General features: G+C 37.3%; 1 protein-coding gene across 1 annotated transcript; it reads right to left on the bottom strand.

Moving 5' to 3' along the window:
* Positions 1 to 460: 460 nt before the first annotated feature.
* LOC139122846 (tetratricopeptide repeat protein 12-like) lies at positions 461 to 15,885 on the bottom strand. The gene is made up of 16 exons (XM_070688657.1): positions 15,774 to 15,885; positions 13,867 to 14,024; positions 12,003 to 12,236; positions 10,520 to 10,712; positions 8,992 to 9,180; positions 8,533 to 8,602; positions 8,310 to 8,401; positions 7,854 to 8,025; positions 7,118 to 7,210; positions 6,600 to 6,663; positions 5,690 to 5,824; positions 4,638 to 4,790; positions 4,038 to 4,139; positions 2,806 to 2,905; positions 1,970 to 2,189; positions 461 to 1,186 (listed from the first exon to the last, which is right to left on the bottom strand). The coding sequence occupies exons 1-16, from the start codon at positions 15,850 to 15,852 to the stop codon at positions 1,111 to 1,113; spliced, it is 2,130 nt and encodes a 709-aa protein (XP_070544758.1). The 5' UTR covers positions 15,853 to 15,885; the 3' UTR covers positions 461 to 1,110.
* Positions 15,886 to 21,296: the final 5,411 nt, after the last annotated feature.

Genomic DNA, 21,296 nt, shown 5'->3' with positions numbered 1-21,296 from the left:
TGTGAATTTGATTCCTGTACACAAATCTGCCAATAGTCAATCTTACCACACTAGCTTTTCCCTTCTCAAGTTAAGAAAGATTTATCCAGGAAAATAGTGCCATGATTGATGACAATTACTGCCCTAACACTTCCCATTGATGCATATTCTAGAACTACAGGTATCATGATCTGTAATTCAACACCCTGACTAACGTTTACAATTCATATTTGTTTTTGCAATAAATCACAATCAACAAAAAATACGTGCTTTGTTCTTTTCTTTGCCAACATGAGTGACATCACCACAAGTACAATTTGCTTGGCAGAAGAAACAACATCATCACTTTATAATGTAAGGGTTTGAACATGCTGGGACCTCTGGCAAGAACACTACAGTTCTATGCAGCGCATATACCATGGAATCATCTCATGAGAAGCAAAGTTGAACAATAACATGATTTCTGATACAAAAAAAGAGCTTGATATAAATATTTTTATTTACTGCAGTCCAATGAAAATGGTAAACACTGCACTTTGAAAGAATGAGAAATACACGAGTAAAATTGTGTGAACAATTAAATTATTAAGTTCATTCTTTTGATTGAGTGAAACCTGTGAAAGCAGAACTAGACTAAATAATAAATAACACGCCTAAACAGATGAATACAAATTGCATAGTTCCTGTGCTTGTAACACTAGTCACTTGTTTAGACTGTATCTCAGCAAGACCTGGCCACACACGTGTAGTATTGAAGATTTAAACTTGTGCTCAATCTTTGTAAGAAAATTTGTAACCATTCCAGCTGCTTGTAAAGCTTTCGTAGCCCCAAAGAAAATCCCTTTGTTTCACAATGAAAATCAGGCACAGTGCAAACTTCTTCAACGCAACAGATCTGAATTTCCTGAGAGGCTTAACATCCTCAAAAACGTGCAACACTGAAACAACTGTAAGCGCTTTGCACATGAACTTGTGCAAGCAAACATGGAACGGTTTCATTTGCAATCATATCCTGTATCAAAAATATTTACAAAACATGCTGATTCCAAGAAAAGATTGCGAAAGATCACTTTGCTTTCTAGGACGGAGTATATCGGAAAGTGAATAACGGAAGAGGGGAAAGCTTGTTTCTTAGGAAACTTTGACATACTTCATGCAGGAATGAAGAATTCCAATTCCGTTGAGTTCATGGAGCCTTTCCATATGTCTGTCCGAGATAAAGAAACACAGGGATCAGGTCAATGCATTAGATTTGTCAATAATGAGATGCAACCAAATTTTCCTCAGTAGCTGATGCACAGGAACAATGTCAGTTCATGAGATTTGATCAGAAATGTTTCTCAGAACAGTAACTGTAGGAATAGAGCCACTTTGAAAGATGAATCCTTTCACCATGCCATGATTTCACTCACACCCTTCGCTATCAAAGGCAATTTTGGACCTGTTTCCGGATAATTGTGGGTGAAAGATTAAACATGCAACATTCATAAGTCAAAATATTATGGGTTTCTAGTTTTGAAATGTTTGAACTTGGAAAGATTCTTGTTGTGCTGATTTGCACTATTCTAAGTTGTCAACCAGTAGCAAGTGTTGCACCACACTGTATGCTCGATGGTGCTTCAATCTGTCTGTCTCATGGGCTAAGTTTTCAAGAGCCCTGGTGAAGAAAATTTGATGAGATCTTCAGAACACAAAAATTAACTGGGCTTTTGAATAGCAAACATGACAGTAGATGGCAGAGTTTTTTAACAATTTCACATGAATTACCAGGTCAAGTATTAACATAGACAGTAGAGGCACTTTGACTCTCTATGGCATTATTAACCTTTGATTTAGTAAACATGTTTCACGGATATCACAGAAAAGTAATGTGAATTTATGGTGTACCTTGTAACCCCAATTCCCGGTGAACAAGTCCACAATCACCATTTTAACAATGGGTTTGGGCCAAACCATGGTGATGAAAGGGTTTAGAGTCTGGAAAGCTCACCTTTTATCTGATGTGACCAGTTTGGCCACGGCTATGGCACAGTTCTCTTTGATGGCAGAGTTCACGGTGTCCGTTTTGGCCAAAAGCTGTTGGATGATGTCCGTGTCAACAAGATTTGACCCGACCTTGGGATCTTCACAACAATGTCCAATACACAATGCAGTGTTGGCAACAACTATGTTGTCATCCATACTTAACAGGTTTCTCAGTACTTTGAGATCTGCAACGTGAAAAACAGATTCCACACTAGTAAGCTACGAAAATTTAACATCAAGACAATATATGTTCATGATAATATAAATATACATGTAATTACTGAGAATGTATATGAAATTTCATTTTGTACATGTTTATAGTACCATAAATTTATTTGAAAAATGCAACAATAGAGAAGGTAAGGCTGTGTAAAATTTGGTGCCAGATCAGGATCAGCAAAGTGCATTTTAGATTGATTTGCATTTCGATATTCCAAGTAAGGAAGAATGTGTCTAAGGGACAAATATTCGGATTCTCAAATTTTTACAATTCTTTCCTGATCTACCACTTCTAGCGGCTCATTTTAAAGCTCTTATAGTTGGAAAATTTTAACCATCTTAAGTTTTCACAAATCGAAAATTTTTCCCGTAGAATTAAACACATTTTGAATTTCAAATATAAGAAAATAGGTAATTTGTTTCTCTAGTACCAACCTTTGCATGATGACCCCCAATTTTTATTCTTGATTGGGCAAGAGAATAGCTGAAAGTTTAAATGAGGAAAGTTTGAGCAAAAGTTTAAGTCTCTTTCAAGGTGTGTATTACCTTAAAAAATTAAGTCTGGGAGATATCACTACATACCTTTATCATACTGGACCACTGCCTGTCTGGCAGTTTTATCTGATTGGGTTAATCTGGTGAGGCACTTGATTGCAGGCCTTTGAACTGACAAGGCAGCTTCCTGTGTGAGGGCAGAGGAGGTGAGGTGTGAACAGTAACAAAGGAAAGATAACTTTAGTGTAAACTTGAAAAAATTGATTGGACTGACTCGCAAAACACTGATGTACCATACCAGTGTGCCCTCCAGGTATATGTAACATACTCTGTCAAAGTTAACTATGTAACAATTTGTTTGATCATTTCAAGTACTGTATGTTATCATTGGTATGCAGAGAAATTTTGATAAATTTTAATACTGAAACAAAGCTGCTGATGTGCACCATGCTCGGAGGGTTATATCTAATTGGTCAATTGTAACTATTCAAGACAACTTAGAAAGTCTATTTGTATAATTCAATTATAATGGTAAGATTCAGCCAACAAATTGGATAACAACTTCTGAGACGCTGCACATCAGCCCAAACAAAGTGGTAGGAAATCCTGTATATTTGAAGGTATGTATGTAAATGATTTGTGATCTTCATCTGAATGAAGCTAATTTTTACTTGTCTGTAATTATCCTGTATTGATAAACCTCCACCTTTTCTCAAAAACTTAAAGTCAGAGCAGCATTTAGCGTCCCCGTCTTTGAACGGACTCTGATAGTTTATTGAAAATCTGACAAATTTATCATTGACAAATTGTCCATCTGGGAATTAAATGAGAATACTTTGCAGTTTTGAGAAGAGTTTATCTAGATGCTACTTCTCCTTTTAAAGCCCCATTAACTGTATCCTTTTGCACTTCACTTACCAAAAAATTGTCATCAAATCTTGAGTTGAGAGAGATGTTTTGCATTCCTGTTATTAAGCCATACTGTCTTTGAAAACGTTAGTATTCCAATCCTTTGTGCTAGATTTGGTCTATTAAATTCATGTGCTTACATGTATATATATGCGGCAGCCATATTTGAGCTGAATTGAATATTACTTAGTAAGTTAGTTGTTAAAATCTAAGTTGTGCATTTGTCGCCAATATTTGAAGAGCATTCTGTGGTCATATTTCAGTGAGCATTTTTACATAAGCTGTATTTGAATCCACCATAAAATGCAAAAAGATATAGCTAATTGGCCTTTAAATGCTTGCTGCCACAGTAGTATATTGTACCTTTGAAACAAACTACATTTCAGTCAGTGTACAAATGCAATACTTACAGGCAATAGTTTGATGATACGCTGGGGAACGTCAGCCTCACACAGTAGGTTGTGACTCTCTGTGTTATGACCTATGACCCGACCAAGCAAACCATAGCTCCTCTGGAAACAGATCAACAAAACACGATTTGATAAGCGTATTCCTATCATAGAGGGCGCCATTTTGCATGGAATCACGCTATGACTTGCTTCAATCCTCTATAATGCAACAGACTACTTTCTTCTTAATTCATAAGATGAAAAACCAAATTGTGATTATTTTTTGTGGCTTCAATTTCAAGTCTTACGAGATTTTAAGGTAAAAGATGTCCCTTGAACATATTTTCAGTGAAATATATTATTTTTTCTTTCTGTTGCATTCCCTGTTTTAAGATCATTCCTTTGTATATTTTTCAATTACTTTAATCATTTACATTTATGCAGACATGTGGTTTTTCTGTTGATGACAGACATATATGCTATGAATGTGTTATTTCAAATATAGATATTAATCTTTTTTAGAAAAAAGAACCTTCCACCCCCACCCCCACCGTAAAAACCTAGCATTTTAAGAATACCATGCTACGTAAGTCCAAGTTGAAACTGAACTTGACCTCTCACCTCTTGAATGTCGGTATCATCACTTTCAAGGAATGGTAGTGTCTCCTTCGTAATTGCAACTGACATCTCTTTCAAAGCACTGCCGGCGTCCAATGAAACGTTCATCATTAAGCCGAGTAGAGTTCCAGAGATTGACTCATCAGGTTTAGATTGCTATGATTGTGAGGAAAAGTGCATTCATTAAAGGCTACATCTTGTTAAGGTAGAAGGCGCCTCGGGGAAAGATATTCAGATTCTCAAACTTTTACAATTCTCTTCCTTTCTACGTCTTGTGGGGGTTCATTGTAAAGCTCTCAGAATGAAAATATTTCACCATCTTAGAATTTTGAAAATTGAAATTTTTTCTTTCTTCATAGAGTTAACACAAGGATGATGGCCATTTTGAATTTCAGAATTTTAGAATTTTAGGTATTAATGTGTCTTTATTACCAAACTTTGCACAATGATCCCTGATTTTTATTCCTAATTTGGTGAGAGAAAGATTGAAAAGTTTCATTGAGGAAAGTTTGAGCAAATGTTTTAAGTTTTTTCACTTTCAGGGTGCATACTACCTCAATTGACCTGGCCCCAAATATGAATTTGCAAATGAAACATTGCTATTTGTAGAGTATGTACCATGTGATGCACATCATCTAAATTACCTGGGCCCGGAATCTGAATAAGAATGAAACATGAGGTAACTGTACTACTGACTACATGTATCAGCAAAGTACAATGGTTTGTTACAAAACTTGTTCTATATAACTTATGGAGGAAAATTTGGGCAAGCTGAGTGGACGGTGATATTTCATCAATATGTAGACTCTGAGAGCCATTATTGTTTCCTGGACCCCTAACACTTTTGCCTGAATTCACTTGTGTTTTCAAGATTTAGTCCAACTATTTACAGTATGAGCATTGCTTCACCAGCATATGCAAAAATTTTTCAAAAAATGAAAATATACGTTGAAAAGACAAACAACTGGAACAGATAATAGGTTTTCAAGATTCAAAACGTTGCATTGTAAAGCACATTGCAAATTTGTGCTAAAAAAAACAAACTTTCTGCCTACCAGAATATTGACACAGCCTTCCCAGAATGCTTTGCTGGCAGACATTTTCTTCCTCACAGCAGTCTCTGTGGCAAGTGTTCCAATAAATGCTAGGCATGGTGGCAGTAGTGTCTGCTGCACCTTGGCATGACTTTTCTGTCAATAAATACATAAACAGCATTAAGAATGTTGTTACCATTGATGATATAGTTACCATCAATGCTGAAATGTCATAGGAATCATTTCAAACTGACTTCTGCGAGGGCAATTACTTCCGAGTTCCAGTGTACCCTCTTAGCAAATACGATGCGCCATGATGTACACAAATTGCCTGTGACACAAGCCAACATTTTGGTTTACATGAAAAGATACAGGGCAGATGCACAGAAATTTCTGCAATTCCTCAAACTGATGCAACATTTCCAGAAATCCATGTTTCTAAGAGGGTAAACTGCTTCCAAGAGTGATTTTTAATAATAACATGGAATCTATCCTCTATTCAAAAAATTGTTTGAAATGGCTAGAAATCTTGTCTCTCTGGAACGTATCTGTACAATGTTCACTATCTATGTTGAAGGTACCAAACATTATTTTGCTATTTTTGCCTATCAACAGGCATACAAATTCAAGCATCGTATGTGAAACTATGAAAAAATAGTATTATATATACAGATTTGAAAGAGCCGCAAAAATACTAAAAACCAACTATAAAAGGCTCATAATTTTACTGAAATACGATAGAGAAGACACAAGTTTCTATCACTATATCAGCATTTTTATTCCATTCCAAAGTCTAGAGGTCGAATTTTGCCATGGAACACAATAGGGTCATATAAACAGTATGGTTCAAAGGTCAAAGGTCATATAAACTTATGTGACACCGTTGATTAGCAGCATGATGTCAATTAAATCACAGGCCCTATAGACTCACCAAAAGTTTCTCAATCTCTGGTAATACTTTATCATCAAAGTGGTCGTATAAATCTCGAATGAACCTGTGAAAGCAGGACAAAAATAAATTATTCTTTACGCAATGAGAGAGATATTTATATCATTCACTGAGGCATAATCTTAATTAACATCACTGATATGAGATTAGCATCAAGCTTCAAATATACTGATTAATATATCTATGATTACGTGATTTGGAAATCTTTGCAGTTGCTCCAAAATACAACTGACAAACATCATGATACCATTTTAAGCTGAAAAACTCTGGACCTGCAGCAAAACTTATTCTATAAGGTAGGTATGATTTTCAGTTTCCTAGCATTTCCATACAGGTGACTTTTGAAACCACTTCTTGGTCTCCTTTTTTTTACTTGAACCTTAGAAAACGGAAAAATTACTTTCAACAATTATGTGCAGTGCTGCTCCTCTAGAAAAGTACATGTACTACTGTTACAAAATCAATGATAGACTTATAACAAATAACGGCATGATGGTTACCTTTTCTCTTGAGCTAGACTGTTCAATGCTGTGATTGGATCTCTTGATTTCACCTTTGAACTTTTAAGATACGCAAAGACTCCAACGAAAATACTGGAAATGATATGAGAGATTATTTTAATAAATGTGATTATCTTTCACACTCATGCCACCTCAGAACTTTGTATACAGAAATTGATGAACCAAGAGTGGCTAATTTCATCAAGATCTGCTGGTCTGAGTTGATCTGATCAGCTTTAACAGCGCCCTCATGTGTCAGTAAAGTGGTACATATTCACGTGAAGGCACACATCTGGCGAATCAAAGTGCAATACAAGCTACAGCTTGTAAAATCAACATAAGCCCATACTTGCACAGTTTAAAAAATTCATTGAAGTTGAGTTAAACAAACTTTACAATTTTGTAAACAAGCTTCTGAAAGCAAAAATATTAATATGTCCACATTCCACATTTGTTTTGCAAATTGGGCTTGCTGTCCATCATACTGGGATGGACAGGGTGTGTTTCCTCAAAGTTGCACACAATTCAGCAATGCTTCAATCCATGTTTTGAGATGCAGAGATAAAACTTAACCACTGACGATAATAGACTTATTTTCAAATTTTGATGGTGAAAAGTTTAAACAATAATGATAAACAGCTTCAACCTTCAATAACGTAATATTGATGAAAAAATTTCCAGTATATTTCTTTTCTGTCAGTGTTTTACATTTGGTTGTACCCGAAGAGCAACCTACCTTACACTCCCGACATTTTGAATGAGGGTCTTTCTGCCAAATTCACTTTGCGAGAAAACATTGACAAGTTTCACAATTGCTTCTTTGATTTCTTGATGGGAGGACTTTAGAAATAACTGAGTTAAGTCATCTGCAAAACTGGATATCGTAAACACCGATTTCTGGTTCTCATCTGTAATGAAAGATGTGATGGTGTGAAAATGTGGCCAACCTTAAATAATAAAAGATACACTGGAGAAAAGAAATAAGAAACATTTCAATGTGAAAGAAAAATGATGTAACATCCTCATTTGCATTTCAAATGAAGCTTATCTCACATCCTCATTTGCATATTCAAATGAAGTTTTTGCCTGCAAAACAATTGATTACACGCTTCAAATTCTAATTTCAGAGACCAGAATACAGATCTCTATGAATTCTACGCAGTGCATAAATTATTATTAGGGCATCTTTTACCATTGTCTTTACAAGCAGCGACCAGAAGATGTAAAACAACGCAGCACATATCAGCTTGGTCCTGTTTTAACTTCCCTGTTGTCTTCAGACATCTAGGAGACAATCACAAGGAGATGTTATGTGTAGTAACATTGACGGTATTAAAAACGGGATGAAATTCAGTATGGCATTCCAGTGTCAAAACAGTTGGTTTCAAAATACTATATAATGTAGTGCTACTCACCTAGATAAAACATCATTTTCCAAGATGATCTCAAAGCCATTGTGACTTCTGAATAACGTCCGTGACATATCTTGAAAACCAAGCAATGCAACAAATTCAAGAACATGTTCTCAGAACGCATTTTTTGCTTAATTTAGCATTATAATTTTAACCAAGACACAAGCAAAATTAACAGGCTAGTCACTACTTTTTGTCAGCTATTTTCCCATGAAAATTGTCTTATTGACAAATGCGATATACCATTTGTGAACCCTCCCACTTCCCAAGCTGACAATAAAAGACAATATACCACTTGTTTTGCGATGTTTTTGCATGCCCTGGTTTTGTGACGGAAAAATTGGAACAGTGAAAAAAGTTACAGACAGCATTTGACCAAAACAAACACAAAGAATGATTTCAAAACGCCATTGTTGTAAAACCTTACATGATAAATCTGTAAGATAAAAAATCGTAACTCACCATCATGGAGCTTTTCTGTCAATAATCTACACCCTCCATTGTAATACAGTGGCGGCTGATCTTTCCGTTTCATTTTCTTCAAGACTTCAGCAACCGTCTTCATTTCTTCGTTTCCTTCTTGAAATAATTCTTGTACTTTGTCTTCAGCTTCTGCAGCTTGCTTTGCCTGTCTGGCACTACTGACGTACTCTGAATGACAAAACGATACCATAGATCAATTTTTTTTTCTTTCACTGAATCCATTCTTACCAGTGACGATCAAGTGTAGAGGTCAAAGGTCCCTCTGGTGACATGAGAATTCATGAAACCAAGACGAAGATTTCCCTCAGTTCCATTCCATCAAAGAAACCCTCTAATCTTAACTCTACCGAGCAAAATATTGACATCTCCTTGACAGTAGATCATTTTGAATTTTTATCCAGTGCAAGTGTTACAAACACCCTGACAGATGAACAGCAAAACACAACACTGCATATTATAGTACAAAATCAGCTTACTTCAATAAACCTTCTGACGAAATGTGTATTCACTACTGCAATTGTACCCTATTATACCCCTTAACACTTTGAGTGCTGTATTTTTTCCCACCCAAATTTTAGTGCAACATTTTACCAATTTTTATGAATATTTCTGTAATTTTTTAGATAGTTTTGGACCAAATGAACACAACATTTCATTGGCCAAAGTTTTTTATCAAAATTTTTGCAAAATTCCGTCCAAAATTGACGGAGGTATATTTTATAAGGGCAACAAAAATTGGTTTAGCGCCCAAAGGGTTAAGATAGAATGCGCCTTGAGGACAGATTTCAGACTATCAAACTTTTACAATACATTTTTGTTCTACCACTTGTAGGGGCTCATTTTGAAGGTAAAGGAGTAAATAAAGTTTTTGCCGACTTACTTCTGTGAAAATCGGAAATGTCATTTCTTCCCCGTACATTCAACACAGGGATGGCAGCCATTTTGAATTTCAAAAGTGAGTCAATATTGAGTGATTTGTTTCTCTAGTACAAAGTTTTGCACGGTGACCCCTGATTTTTTATTTTTGTTTTGGGAATAGAATGATTGAAAGTTTCCTAGAGGAAGGTTGAGCAAAAGTTTTTCACTTTTGAGGCATATGTCACTTTGATAATTCAAATATACACCATGACAACAGCTAAACAGACAATAAGTCTTCAAAATCTCATGAACAGGTACAGCATTTCCTTAATACACAATGTGTGTTTTCCAGGGTCCAAACTCAAAGTCACTTAAAATTCAAAGACTTTCAATGACTCTTTTTGTGATTTTTGTATGATTTTTTCAGTGTCCTCAACCTCACAACAAACACTCTGACCTGTACAATATCACATTATGATCTACACCCTGCCAGAGTTTGGAATCTCATCTGTATAAAGATATCTAGCCATTAAACGATGACTATGCAAATACACAGAGAATCACTCTGACAAATACAGTGACGATTGTCATTTCCCCCACATAACAACTGAAAACTACTATTCAAAAAAACATGTTTGAGTGATCATACCTCTGACAAGTTTTTCTAATTTTGGATTGAAGTCCAGTATTTCTTCATAAGTTTTTATAGCATCTTCATATTGTTTCTTTGCCAAGTACGCCCTCCCTTTGTGCACATAACCTTTGACACACTCACTGTCAATTCGAAAGGCAAAATTGCAATCTTCGATGGCTTTGTCGTATTCTTCAATTTTGATGTATGCCTATTAAAATGAGGGGAAAATATGTAAAAAAAAATGTCAGAGTTAGATGAATTTCATCACTCGCCAAAAACTGTTGTATTGGGTATGACATTGAACTTCACACACAAATCATCTGAACAACAACATGCTTTCTCTAAGGCACAAAATATTGTATCTATTTCAGAAATATTAGCAATCCAGGCAATTACAAGATTTATCACCAGTAGTTTCTAATTGTCTTCTACTTAAGGGAAGTTAAACAACACAAGTCCAACAAGCCTACACCAGGCTTTGTGGAAGGTGTTTTGCAACTAGCAAATTAGCTTTGAACATGCATTGGTTATATCTTAACGAGGTTTTGTGAGATGGAATTGGAGATTTCATAAGCACACCAAAGGTGTGTGAAATGGAATCATAATTCCATGAACAAAACCAAGTTAAGATATAATTTCCCACCCTTTCCCTCCCATGAGGGGTTTTGCTGGTGGAATCTATGAGTGACCATAGTTGTTTCATATAATTCTCTTTCAGACCCTGACTTAACAGTGGTATGGAGGCTGAAGTTGTGTTTGGCATTCACAAGATGCTACACCATTTAGACAGAACAGACAATCATATTGATGTTGTGCAGTTACTGTTAAGATTGTTATACTGTGTTATTGTCATTTGTTATGAGATACTGTTTGAAAAGTTTGTATCTGATGTAGTTGACAAAAGTAAAAGTTGGTAAAATTAAAAAAAAAAACAAACAAAAAAACGGAAATGTAACTGACTTGGTTTAATCGTGCATCATTTTGTCGAAGGATGAATGCTTCTGAGCATGTGCAGTTGTTTGCTTTAAATGGCTGAATGTTGAGGGCGCTTGTCATTTCTGGGGAAATGCATTGGTTACCGGTATATCTTAACTCGGTTTTGTTCATAGAATTATGATTCCATTTCACACACCTTTGGTATGCTTATGAAATCTCCAATTGTCTTCTGCCACTATTTTTGAAAGTTTTGAAAGCAACGAAAATACCTAACTCCATTAAAATTACTATTACTCAGAGTCCAAAATTTGCTTTATGACACTGATTTCACAGTGAAAACCTTTTCATAGGATAGATGCTATTAAAAATAATGTGTGGAATACATATATAAAATATGCTATATGGACAATAATAATATCTCACTGTTTTGCTACTCTAAGTCAGTATCATACCACTTTCTGCAATGTGATGAGGGATCGGCTGGGATTTTTTTTTTTTTGGGGGGGGGGGGAGGGGGGGGGGGGGGGGAGTTGGGAGAGGTGGAATTTCAAACCGAAGTTACCTGAGCTCTGTTTGTATACAATGCTGAGTAGTCCTTCATAATGTCCATGGCTTGGCTGTAGTACTTTATTGCTTCCTTGAAATCTTCCATTTTGAAAGCTTGGTTTCCTTTGTCCTTCAGCACCGTGGCTTCCTTCTTTCTCTCCGCTCTCTTCCTGGCTCTGTCCTCTGCGTCCAATTCCACATACTTCATGAAGGCTTCCTGATCCGTGATCTCACCGTCCGGTCCAACACCCTGTAGGTAGTCATGTACACTGTTATCCAATTAATGAAACCATTGGCAATTCCTGAAATAGGTCCAAATTTTGTCTTTTTTTTCCTGTGGCAAATCCTGATGTCTGACAGTTTTTTCCTTTCATATTTTCATAACATCAGGAATGTCTCTTAACTTACAACATCTATTGACTCTCTGAGTCCGTTTATGAATTTTCAGAAAATTCCTTCAAAACAGCCTGTATTAGTTCATGTATGGTCACTCCATATGGAGTGACAGTACCTCATGTAAATTATATTTGATTTTCTTGCTTTCACAGACAAATGTCTTGAGTTCACACTCAGAGGCACATTGATTTGGCACCCTGGTCATACTGATAACATGGTTCACACAACATGAGAAGAAAATACTCATGTACAGGTAAAGTTTCAATTTAATTTGCTGTTAGTTCACTTTTACTTACTGGAACAATTAGTACAGTAAAACTCACATAAAAAATCTGTACCGTGTTTATTTCTTTCAATACAACGCTCAGTTGCATAATTTTGAGGACGTGTACATTTCTGATAGTGAGGCAATCTAAATGTTATAAAACATACTCCATTAAAGTTATTAAATTTGCATAGAGTGTGTGCAAAGAACCTATGAACCAAATATTAGCCTATCCTCATTTGCACATTTTCGACATCAGCATTCTCATTTGAAGAAATTCACATCTTCAGTCCGTGATGCAACTGCACACCAAATGCTAACACAGTGGGCGCTGCAGTTCTAAAGTTTTTAAAGGGATAGTCCACCCAAAATTCATCAGCTGTATATAGGTGTATACTTATGTCATAAAAGCATTTATCATTACTTTTTGCACAGAAAGAGCGATTTGTTGGAGTTATACATGAAAATAAATATCAAAAACAGGCAATATGGAGACTTTTCTAGCTGACTGTACGCGGCCATATTGTCTTCTTCCTCCACAAAGCATGCCGGGAGAAATGCCCAGATGATGACGTAAAGTTTTCGGGTTTTGATGCATTGGCTAGGGGGTCTGATCTAGGGAGTCCTCTCATATAAACATAAACATGTAAATATTGTGGATATACATGTACCAATAATCGTGAGCGAGATTTCGACTAGGCATTATGCATGATTCGAAACACTAAGTGAAAAAAAAGCCTCTACAAATTATTGTCGGTAAAGGTTGGCACTGACATAAGTTGTCAGAACTGTAAGTAGGCTACAGTACAAGTTTTTGCGTATTTGAAGCCATTTCCACAAGGAGGACTTTGTCAGCAGTTTGACGATGAATAATCAAATAGTGATTAGCAAAATACTTCAAGATGATGCCGTACCACAAAATTACACTGCAAAGCAAATGCATCGATGAAAAAGAGGGCATCAAGGACAATTGAGAGAGAGACTCTTCATAACAGAACAGAGGTTTATAGCTTAAATATGATTTTTTTCTGTATCGCCGATACATACATACATACATACATACATACATACATATATACATACATACTGACAGACACTGACAGACAGACATACATACAAATATACAGACAGACATTTCTGTAGCTAATATAAAGAAGAACTTCAATAGTTATATATAAATATGGCAAAATGGAATCACAGTTTCTATAGTTTTACTCACTTGTGGATTACTAGTATCCTTGTGAGCATCTTTATTGATGATAGTCTTGTTGATGGGCTTTGGGCAAGCTTCCTTTCTATTGAGAATATTGTCTGCCTTTTTGATTGCTTGATTCCTAGTTGCCTCATCCTCCGCATTCATGCCCTTCATGATGGTATCTGAGACAAAAAAACAAAGGTACATGATGACCTTGACTTGGTCGGGTGCTCTTCCTGTAAAATGTTGAATTGTCTTCAGTCTATGAAGTAGACTTGCCTAAAATCTGTGGATTTCTAGTACCTCAGTTGAATACATTGACGAGAATACATTTCTGCAAACTTTGTCACGTTTATACAGTATCACTTCCAGTGATGTGAATCGAGTTGCCCTGTCCATGTGTCAGTAGAGTAGAAGTGAGGCTTGCTTCTACTGTCTATGGTATGATCTATAATTCTGAACAGAGCAATGAAAGGTAATTTCCGAGTACTGCCTCCATTTTAAAGAAAAGGTACTAACACTAATTGCCCATCAGTTATATGGGTGAAAAGAGACACAAGAAAATCTGAAAGCATGGGATTTTTTGTAATTTTTATTTTGTGTATAGACTTCTATATTTTTAATATATGGTAGATGGACACTCCAATAGAATTGTAGATAATAGAACAGAATTACAACCTGACAATGACATATTACTAAGGGAGCCGTCATTACTTACAGCCTGGGGGGGGTCAGAGGAATCTGAGGGGGTCACTCAAAAAATTGAAAGCTAGAAGGGGGTGTTCAAAATATGGAGAAAGAAGGGGGGTTTCTCAATTTTTGATGCAAAATGAACTGAAACACCTCTCAGATTAAACCATTTCACACATCGATTTCTCAACAATTTCAACACAAGAGGGGGACACCCCTCTCATGCTCTCTCCTTTTGGTGTTGTAACAGCTTAACTTAGTAAAAATACAAATTGGAAACACCTCTCAGATTGCACCTGACTGCACCATTGCGCACATCAATTTCTCAAAATTTCCAACACAAGAGCCTCCAGCGTGTTCTCCACCTGTACTTTCAAATTCTGCCCTGCCTAACTAATCCCTGCCTAACTACCCTATTTTTGAAAACCATGTTATCGGAACAGCAAAATTCATTTATTTATTTATTGTTTTGGCCTTAGTGAAAACCCTGTCATGCATGACACCAATTCAAAGTAAACAAATACTATATGCTTAGATACTGATTATAGTGTGAGCTTTTATATCTACATTTTGTTACGAAATTGAATTTTATTTATGTTGGTTTCACCTTTTTCAACCGTCATGAGATAACCCATGACAATCTAGCAGGGTACAAGCAGGATTTGAAAGGTGTTTACGATTGCTGTAATTTTGTAAATTTTACAAGCACATGTACTGATATTTAACTTTTCTGGTGGGGAATCACAGTCACTCAAAATTTCTGTGTCAGAGAGCGGGGTTACTCAAATTCATCATGGTTGGTAGGCGGGGGTACTCGAAATTTCAGAGTTTCCGATGAAATTCCTCCGATGAAATTCCTTCGACCCGACCCCCCCCCCAAAAAAAAAGCCGTAAATGACGGCTAAATCTTTAGAATGTGACATCGGTTGCCATGACGATTCCATTTGTGCTATAACTTCAAGCTCCACCAGTTCATTCGACAAGGCCATTATGTTCAAGGTGAAATTTGTTCCTGGTAAAGCATATCGGAAATAATGTACAGACACTGATGCTAGAAGTTGCACCACCGATAATGTGCTATGCCATGCATCAACACAGCGAAGGCTCAATCAACTTCAAGTCAATAACCTATTAATTCACGTACATAACCTAGCCTGGAAAAGCTGGCCAATGCAAGACCAATACCAAGAGAACACAGAGACTACATACAATAGTTAACCAATCCTTACTAACAACATTACCTAGTTCGTCCACTTTGGACAGAAATTTGTCCAAATCCGCTTTCTCATCACGGTACTCCGCAGAATCTAAGGACGCCATTTTCAAAAAATGTATTGCCCTTTCAACTTTGACCCTAAGTTGCCTAAGAGGAACTTTCTGGAAAGTAAACAGCGCCACCAATACCTAGAGCTTGGTGAAAAAATTGGCGAGAGGGCATCGTCACCCTGAGCACAGTCACCTGTGGTCTATTCCGCTTTGCGTCTATGCGCCCCATCGACAAATTCCAATAGACGTGATACAACATACATACATACACACATACATACATACACGTATACATACATAAAAAATCTACATTTAGTATTCAGTACGTACTCCAGCCAATCACGCCACTGGATCGATCTAGGCCTATGCGTCAATCGACTAATTTCCCGCCCTTTGTTAAGAAAATCATGACCTTTTCTTTCCAAATGTAGATTTTGGGGTCAAAATCTCTGTTTGGGGATACCCAGCCATATGAAAACATTAGATCACGGTCCAAACTTTACTTCCTCGGCGAGAAGAAAACATTTCACCGATGCTTTTTTGATATAGGCTACTAAACTTCGATTATCGCGCCTGCATTGCATCTTTACGATATACGTACGGCAAGTCGCGAATGACACAAACATATACGATTACGACCATTGTATACTCGACATCGAGAGTGCAAAGTGGTACTATTGTCGCGGGTGAATGAAAGACAGACCGCAATGCCGGTGTCCTTATCCATAGTGAATGAACAGTTTGACAGCCCCGGTCTTCCAGTAGGCCCTATGCGAAATTGCCGACCTATGCAAAAAATCTCCCGGCCGGCTTCGTAGATCTGGTCGATGAAACTACTTCAAACAAAAAAATAAGCTTACCCCTCTCTCCTTCGAACTGATTGGTACTTTTGTACGTAAACATTGTATAAATCCTCATATGTTTTGAAATGCTGCTCATTTACCCTAGTATGACACCGCCCACAGTCACTTGTGATTGGTCTATTCCGTCGGCGTCTAGGCCTATGTCCCCATAGACGTGTGTACATATGCCTGAGAAAAACCAGTTAGAAATACAGTCTCTGAAGTACTATGGTTGGTTTCTGCAAAAGGTTCATATATCTTTCTTTTACGAATTGGACTTTGTGGTGTGTACCCGTGCTTTGCTGTTTGTTCTGTGTTGTGTCTATGTTTATAGCTGACTATAAATTACTAATTTTGACCCGGTGTTATTGGATTATGGATGGGTATGATAGTGATTATCTTTTATGACATAATAGAATAGAATAGAATAGAATAGAATAGAATAGAATAGAATAGAAGTATAAAAGGGACAATATAATTGCATCAGAAGTATTAATTGACCAGGCTCCAAAATACATGTAATATATAGTCTTGTCAATCATAGACATAATTATTATTGACATTTTTTAGATTTCATTCAATTATATTTTCATGTGAAATATGTTTATTTGTAAACCTGCAGAAGATGGTAACAGACATCTAAATCTATATGAATACAGTAGCAAAGCAAACGTTTGGTTCACATTAAATAAAACAGAAATTAAAAAATGCAAAACTTTCACAGGAAGTTTGTTTGATTTTGTAAACAGGCAATAACTGAATAAATGTTCTTAATCAATGGAAGACACACACACATACACACACACAACTGTTTGGAGATTGTTGGTTAGTGTAAAAGAGTTAATATATAAGAAGGATATCAAACCGAAAGTTTCATAAGGCTATTTAATGCAGTTGATGCGGCAAGTGCAGCCAAGTAATAAAAATGAAATGTACACTTCAAAGAAATTCTTCGGAAAGTCTGTCTCATAATCAATGATAGTCATACAAGTGTAAGCCCCGTTTCTTCCAGTATGCGAAATTGCCGGCCTATGCAAAAAATCTCCCGGCCGGATTCGGAATGCGGATATCTGGTCAGTGAAACTACCTCAAACAAAATGTTATTCTCTCTCCTCCGTGATTGGTACTTTTTGTACGTAAACATTGTATTACGCGACATGACTTCGTATGTTTTGAATGTTGCTCATTTACCTGTATGACGGTGCCTGGTAATTATAGTTCGCTATGGGTCATGAACAATGTTGTTGTCTCTAATTTTGCCATTTTTTTATGAGAATCGTGTTTTGATGCAGTTTTTCATAAACAGCTTCGTAGTATTCGCACAGTACGAGTGTTGCGTGGCATGGCTGGCCTTGCCATGCAGAGCTTTATAGCTTCAAATTTTACAACTTCAAATTTAGGTTATCAACATCAGGAATCTCCCGAAATTTCAAGTCTAACCAAATTCACCAAATTTATTATGTCTAAGTTTAATTAGTCTGTTTTATGACTTTTGATCTTTCTTTTGTGCTTGAGTGTATCTTGTTTTTATTTAATTTTGCTTTAAATTTGTTTTTTGCGAGTCTTTCTGTATTTTGTATCAATGTCCTAACCTCAGCACTTGAGTTTGCCGTTTTTGGCTTTTAAATTTTGTTAATTATGTGTTTTTACAGCAATGTATTTTTTTCTTGTAATTTTACCGTGCTGTCTTACCTCAAAGGGTCGTAGAGCTAATAAAGTTATTATCATATAGTTATTGTACTTGGGCCTCAGCCCAAGTACATTTGTTTTCATTCCGTGGGAAAAAACTCTGTAAGGTATAACCATTTCTGGCTGAGACCAGGGAGGGCAAAATGTCTTGGCCTCATCTTTCTTGGCATAAAAAATGGCGTAATGATGTTAACTGAATGGAAGTGCTGTTCTCAGCAAGTCTTGAATAAGTGAGATGTGAATATTAATGCTTCTCTATCTGAGTTTTTGCCACAAAATCTTCTGAATATAATCAAAATGTGCATCGAAATGCAACAATTAATGCACCCTCCGTTTCCTAGGCGATGGCACGACCCTTGCTACACCCACTGGACGAGCCAAAGTGGGAGGGGTAATTTCAGTTTGGTCGAACACAAGATGTAGACTAGTGTTAATCAAAGTAAAAGTGTGAAAAGGAAAGGTTTTATATCCCGGACACAATGAAAAACATTACGACTGGAAACTGTACCCCCAGTTGAGAATAGTAATGCCCAAAGCGATGGAGAACACTTATCCTTGAGCTGAGAAAACAAGACCATCATTTCGAAATAGAGCTGCAGATTCGAGAAGCTCGTTCAAAATAGCTAGGGATACCCCATAGAGGGGTGATTTCGAGTTTTGAGGGCAAATTTCGCCTCCTTCTTATAGAAATCTTACGTTTGTTTTTCCAGGAGAACACACCATTTGACACAAAATTTGCATGTAAAGGGGTCGCCAGTAAGAACGTGGTCAAATCTGGCATAAGAAACAATATGAAATGTTGGGTAAAGCCAGTCCAAAATAAACTGATTTGAACTTTTGTGTTTTGTAATTTATACCACTGCAGTAACATTACCTTTTTTTGACAACATCACACAATGTAATACGTTTTGAAACTGAATACTCCGACGTATTCTGTGTCTCCTTTGCTAAAAAATACGGTATGCCGATTACCATGTAAGGAGATGATGACGTCAAGACAGATTTGTAGTGCGTTTGGTCCTGGATGGTGCACGAAGTTTTGTCAAGGTAGCTTGTGTATTTATTTCCTAAATGGGAGAGATTAGGGTCGATCTAAACGAAGGCCGAAGAATGTTATGATACTCTAAGCGAGCTGAACTCTAAGGGAGCGTTCAGTTTTTACGGCCTGGGGGGGCCGGCAAAATCTTGTTGCCGGTGTTCAAAAAAATATAGACCCCCCCTGCATTTTTTGTGAAAAAAAGATGACCCCCCCCTTTGTCAGACGAAAAAAAATTGATGACCCCCCCCCCCCCCCTGAAAAATAACCAAAACCCATATGTCAAATTTACCCGCATGGTTTGGATTTGAACTCCGGTATGCAGCGCACTTTATTCGATGCCAGTGCAAAAACTTCTCAGCCACATCCATTGAAACGTCTGTTAATTAGGACGACTGTAAGGCAATTTTTAACTTCATTTCCATAGACAACTCATGTCCATGGACATTGTATAAAGTAAACTTTATTGGAGTGGTTCGCCAAAGGCAGCCCTCCGGTCAAGAGGGCCATGGGCCATTACGTAAAGTCAACTTTATTCTAGTGGGCCACCAAAGGTGGCACGCCGGTAAAGAGGGTCGATCATGGCTATTGCATAAAGTAGACTTTACTGGACAGGGCCGCTGAAGGCGCGCGGCCATTACCATTATTCAGTGCGTGATCCCAGGGGTCCCTCAAAAATGTTTCTAATACAAGCCGCGGCTTTAATTGGGAAAGAGGGTCGATCATGGCCATGGCATAAAGTGAACTTTATTGTTGGTATTATGTTTTTGAAAATGTGGTGACCCCCCCTTTCCTACCAGTGAAAAAGCGATGACCCCCCTTTGCGGATTCCAAAATTATGATGACCCCCCCCCCTGGATTTTGCCGCCCCCCCCCCAGCCGTAAAAACTGAACGGTACCTAACGCGAATGGTTGGATAATTTGGAGGATGTCCAGAATGATCTCGTCTCATTAAGATTATTTGGTGGTCAGTATTGAATTTCAACTGCGTCACAAGTTTGCGAAATGAGTATTCCGTCGAACGGTCAACGAACGATATTTCAGAAATCTGGGGACATGGCACATCGCATTTTTATTTTAGTATTTTATATTTTACAAAAGATTTAAGAAGCAATGATTTTGTCGAAAATTCTGAAAAAAATATAGGAAGATTTGATCGCGAACACATTTTCACTTGGGGTCAACTAGCCCTGCGTACGATGCTGTGTGTTCCGCTACAGCTAATCGCCCCGCTCACCACAGCCGTGCAAAGACTTCAAATCCATTTTGGGACTTGACGTAAAAAGCCAAATTACTGTCGAAATTCAGCGTTCTTGGGCCCAAGTCATATCCCAGCCTACCTCAGCTACTCGATCGCTTCCAAAAATGACAGTCTTTTATTCACTTCTCGTAAATAACCGTCGATGTCGGCAACTCTCTCGCTAGCCCTGCGTACGATGCTGTGTGTTGCTGTGCACGTGACTATTTTGTCCACCGAAGAACGTCCCCGGATCATATGTCCCTGGGACATTCACGAGATTTCGCGAGAACTGTTTGTAGTGGTAAATGTCCCTGGTTCTCGCGAAATCTCATGAATGTCCCCGGGACATACGATCCGGGGACGCATTCACAGAAGAATGTCCCTGGATCATTTTAAGTGGTAAATGTCCTAGGATCATTTGTATTAGTAAATGTAATGTCCCTAGATCATTTGTATTGGTAAATGTCCCTGGATCATTTGTAGTGCTAAATGTCCCTGGATCACTTGAAGTGGTAAATGTCCCTGGATCATTTGTAGTGCTAAATCTCCCTGGATCATTTGTATTGGTAAATGTCCCTGGATCATTTGTAGTGCTAAATGTCCCTTGATCACTTGTAGTGCTAAATGTCCCTGGATCATTTGTTGTGCTAAATGTCCCTGGATCATTTGTTGTCCTAAATGTCCCTGGATC

Source organism: Ptychodera flava, chromosome 22, assembly GCF_041260155.1.
Source record: "Ptychodera flava strain L36383 chromosome 22, AS_Pfla_20210202, whole genome shotgun sequence".
NCBI lineage: Eukaryota > Metazoa > Hemichordata > Enteropneusta > Ptychoderidae > Ptychodera > Ptychodera flava.
Note: the sequence above shows the minus strand (reverse complement) of the source record. Positions and strands in the feature narration are given on the sequence as shown.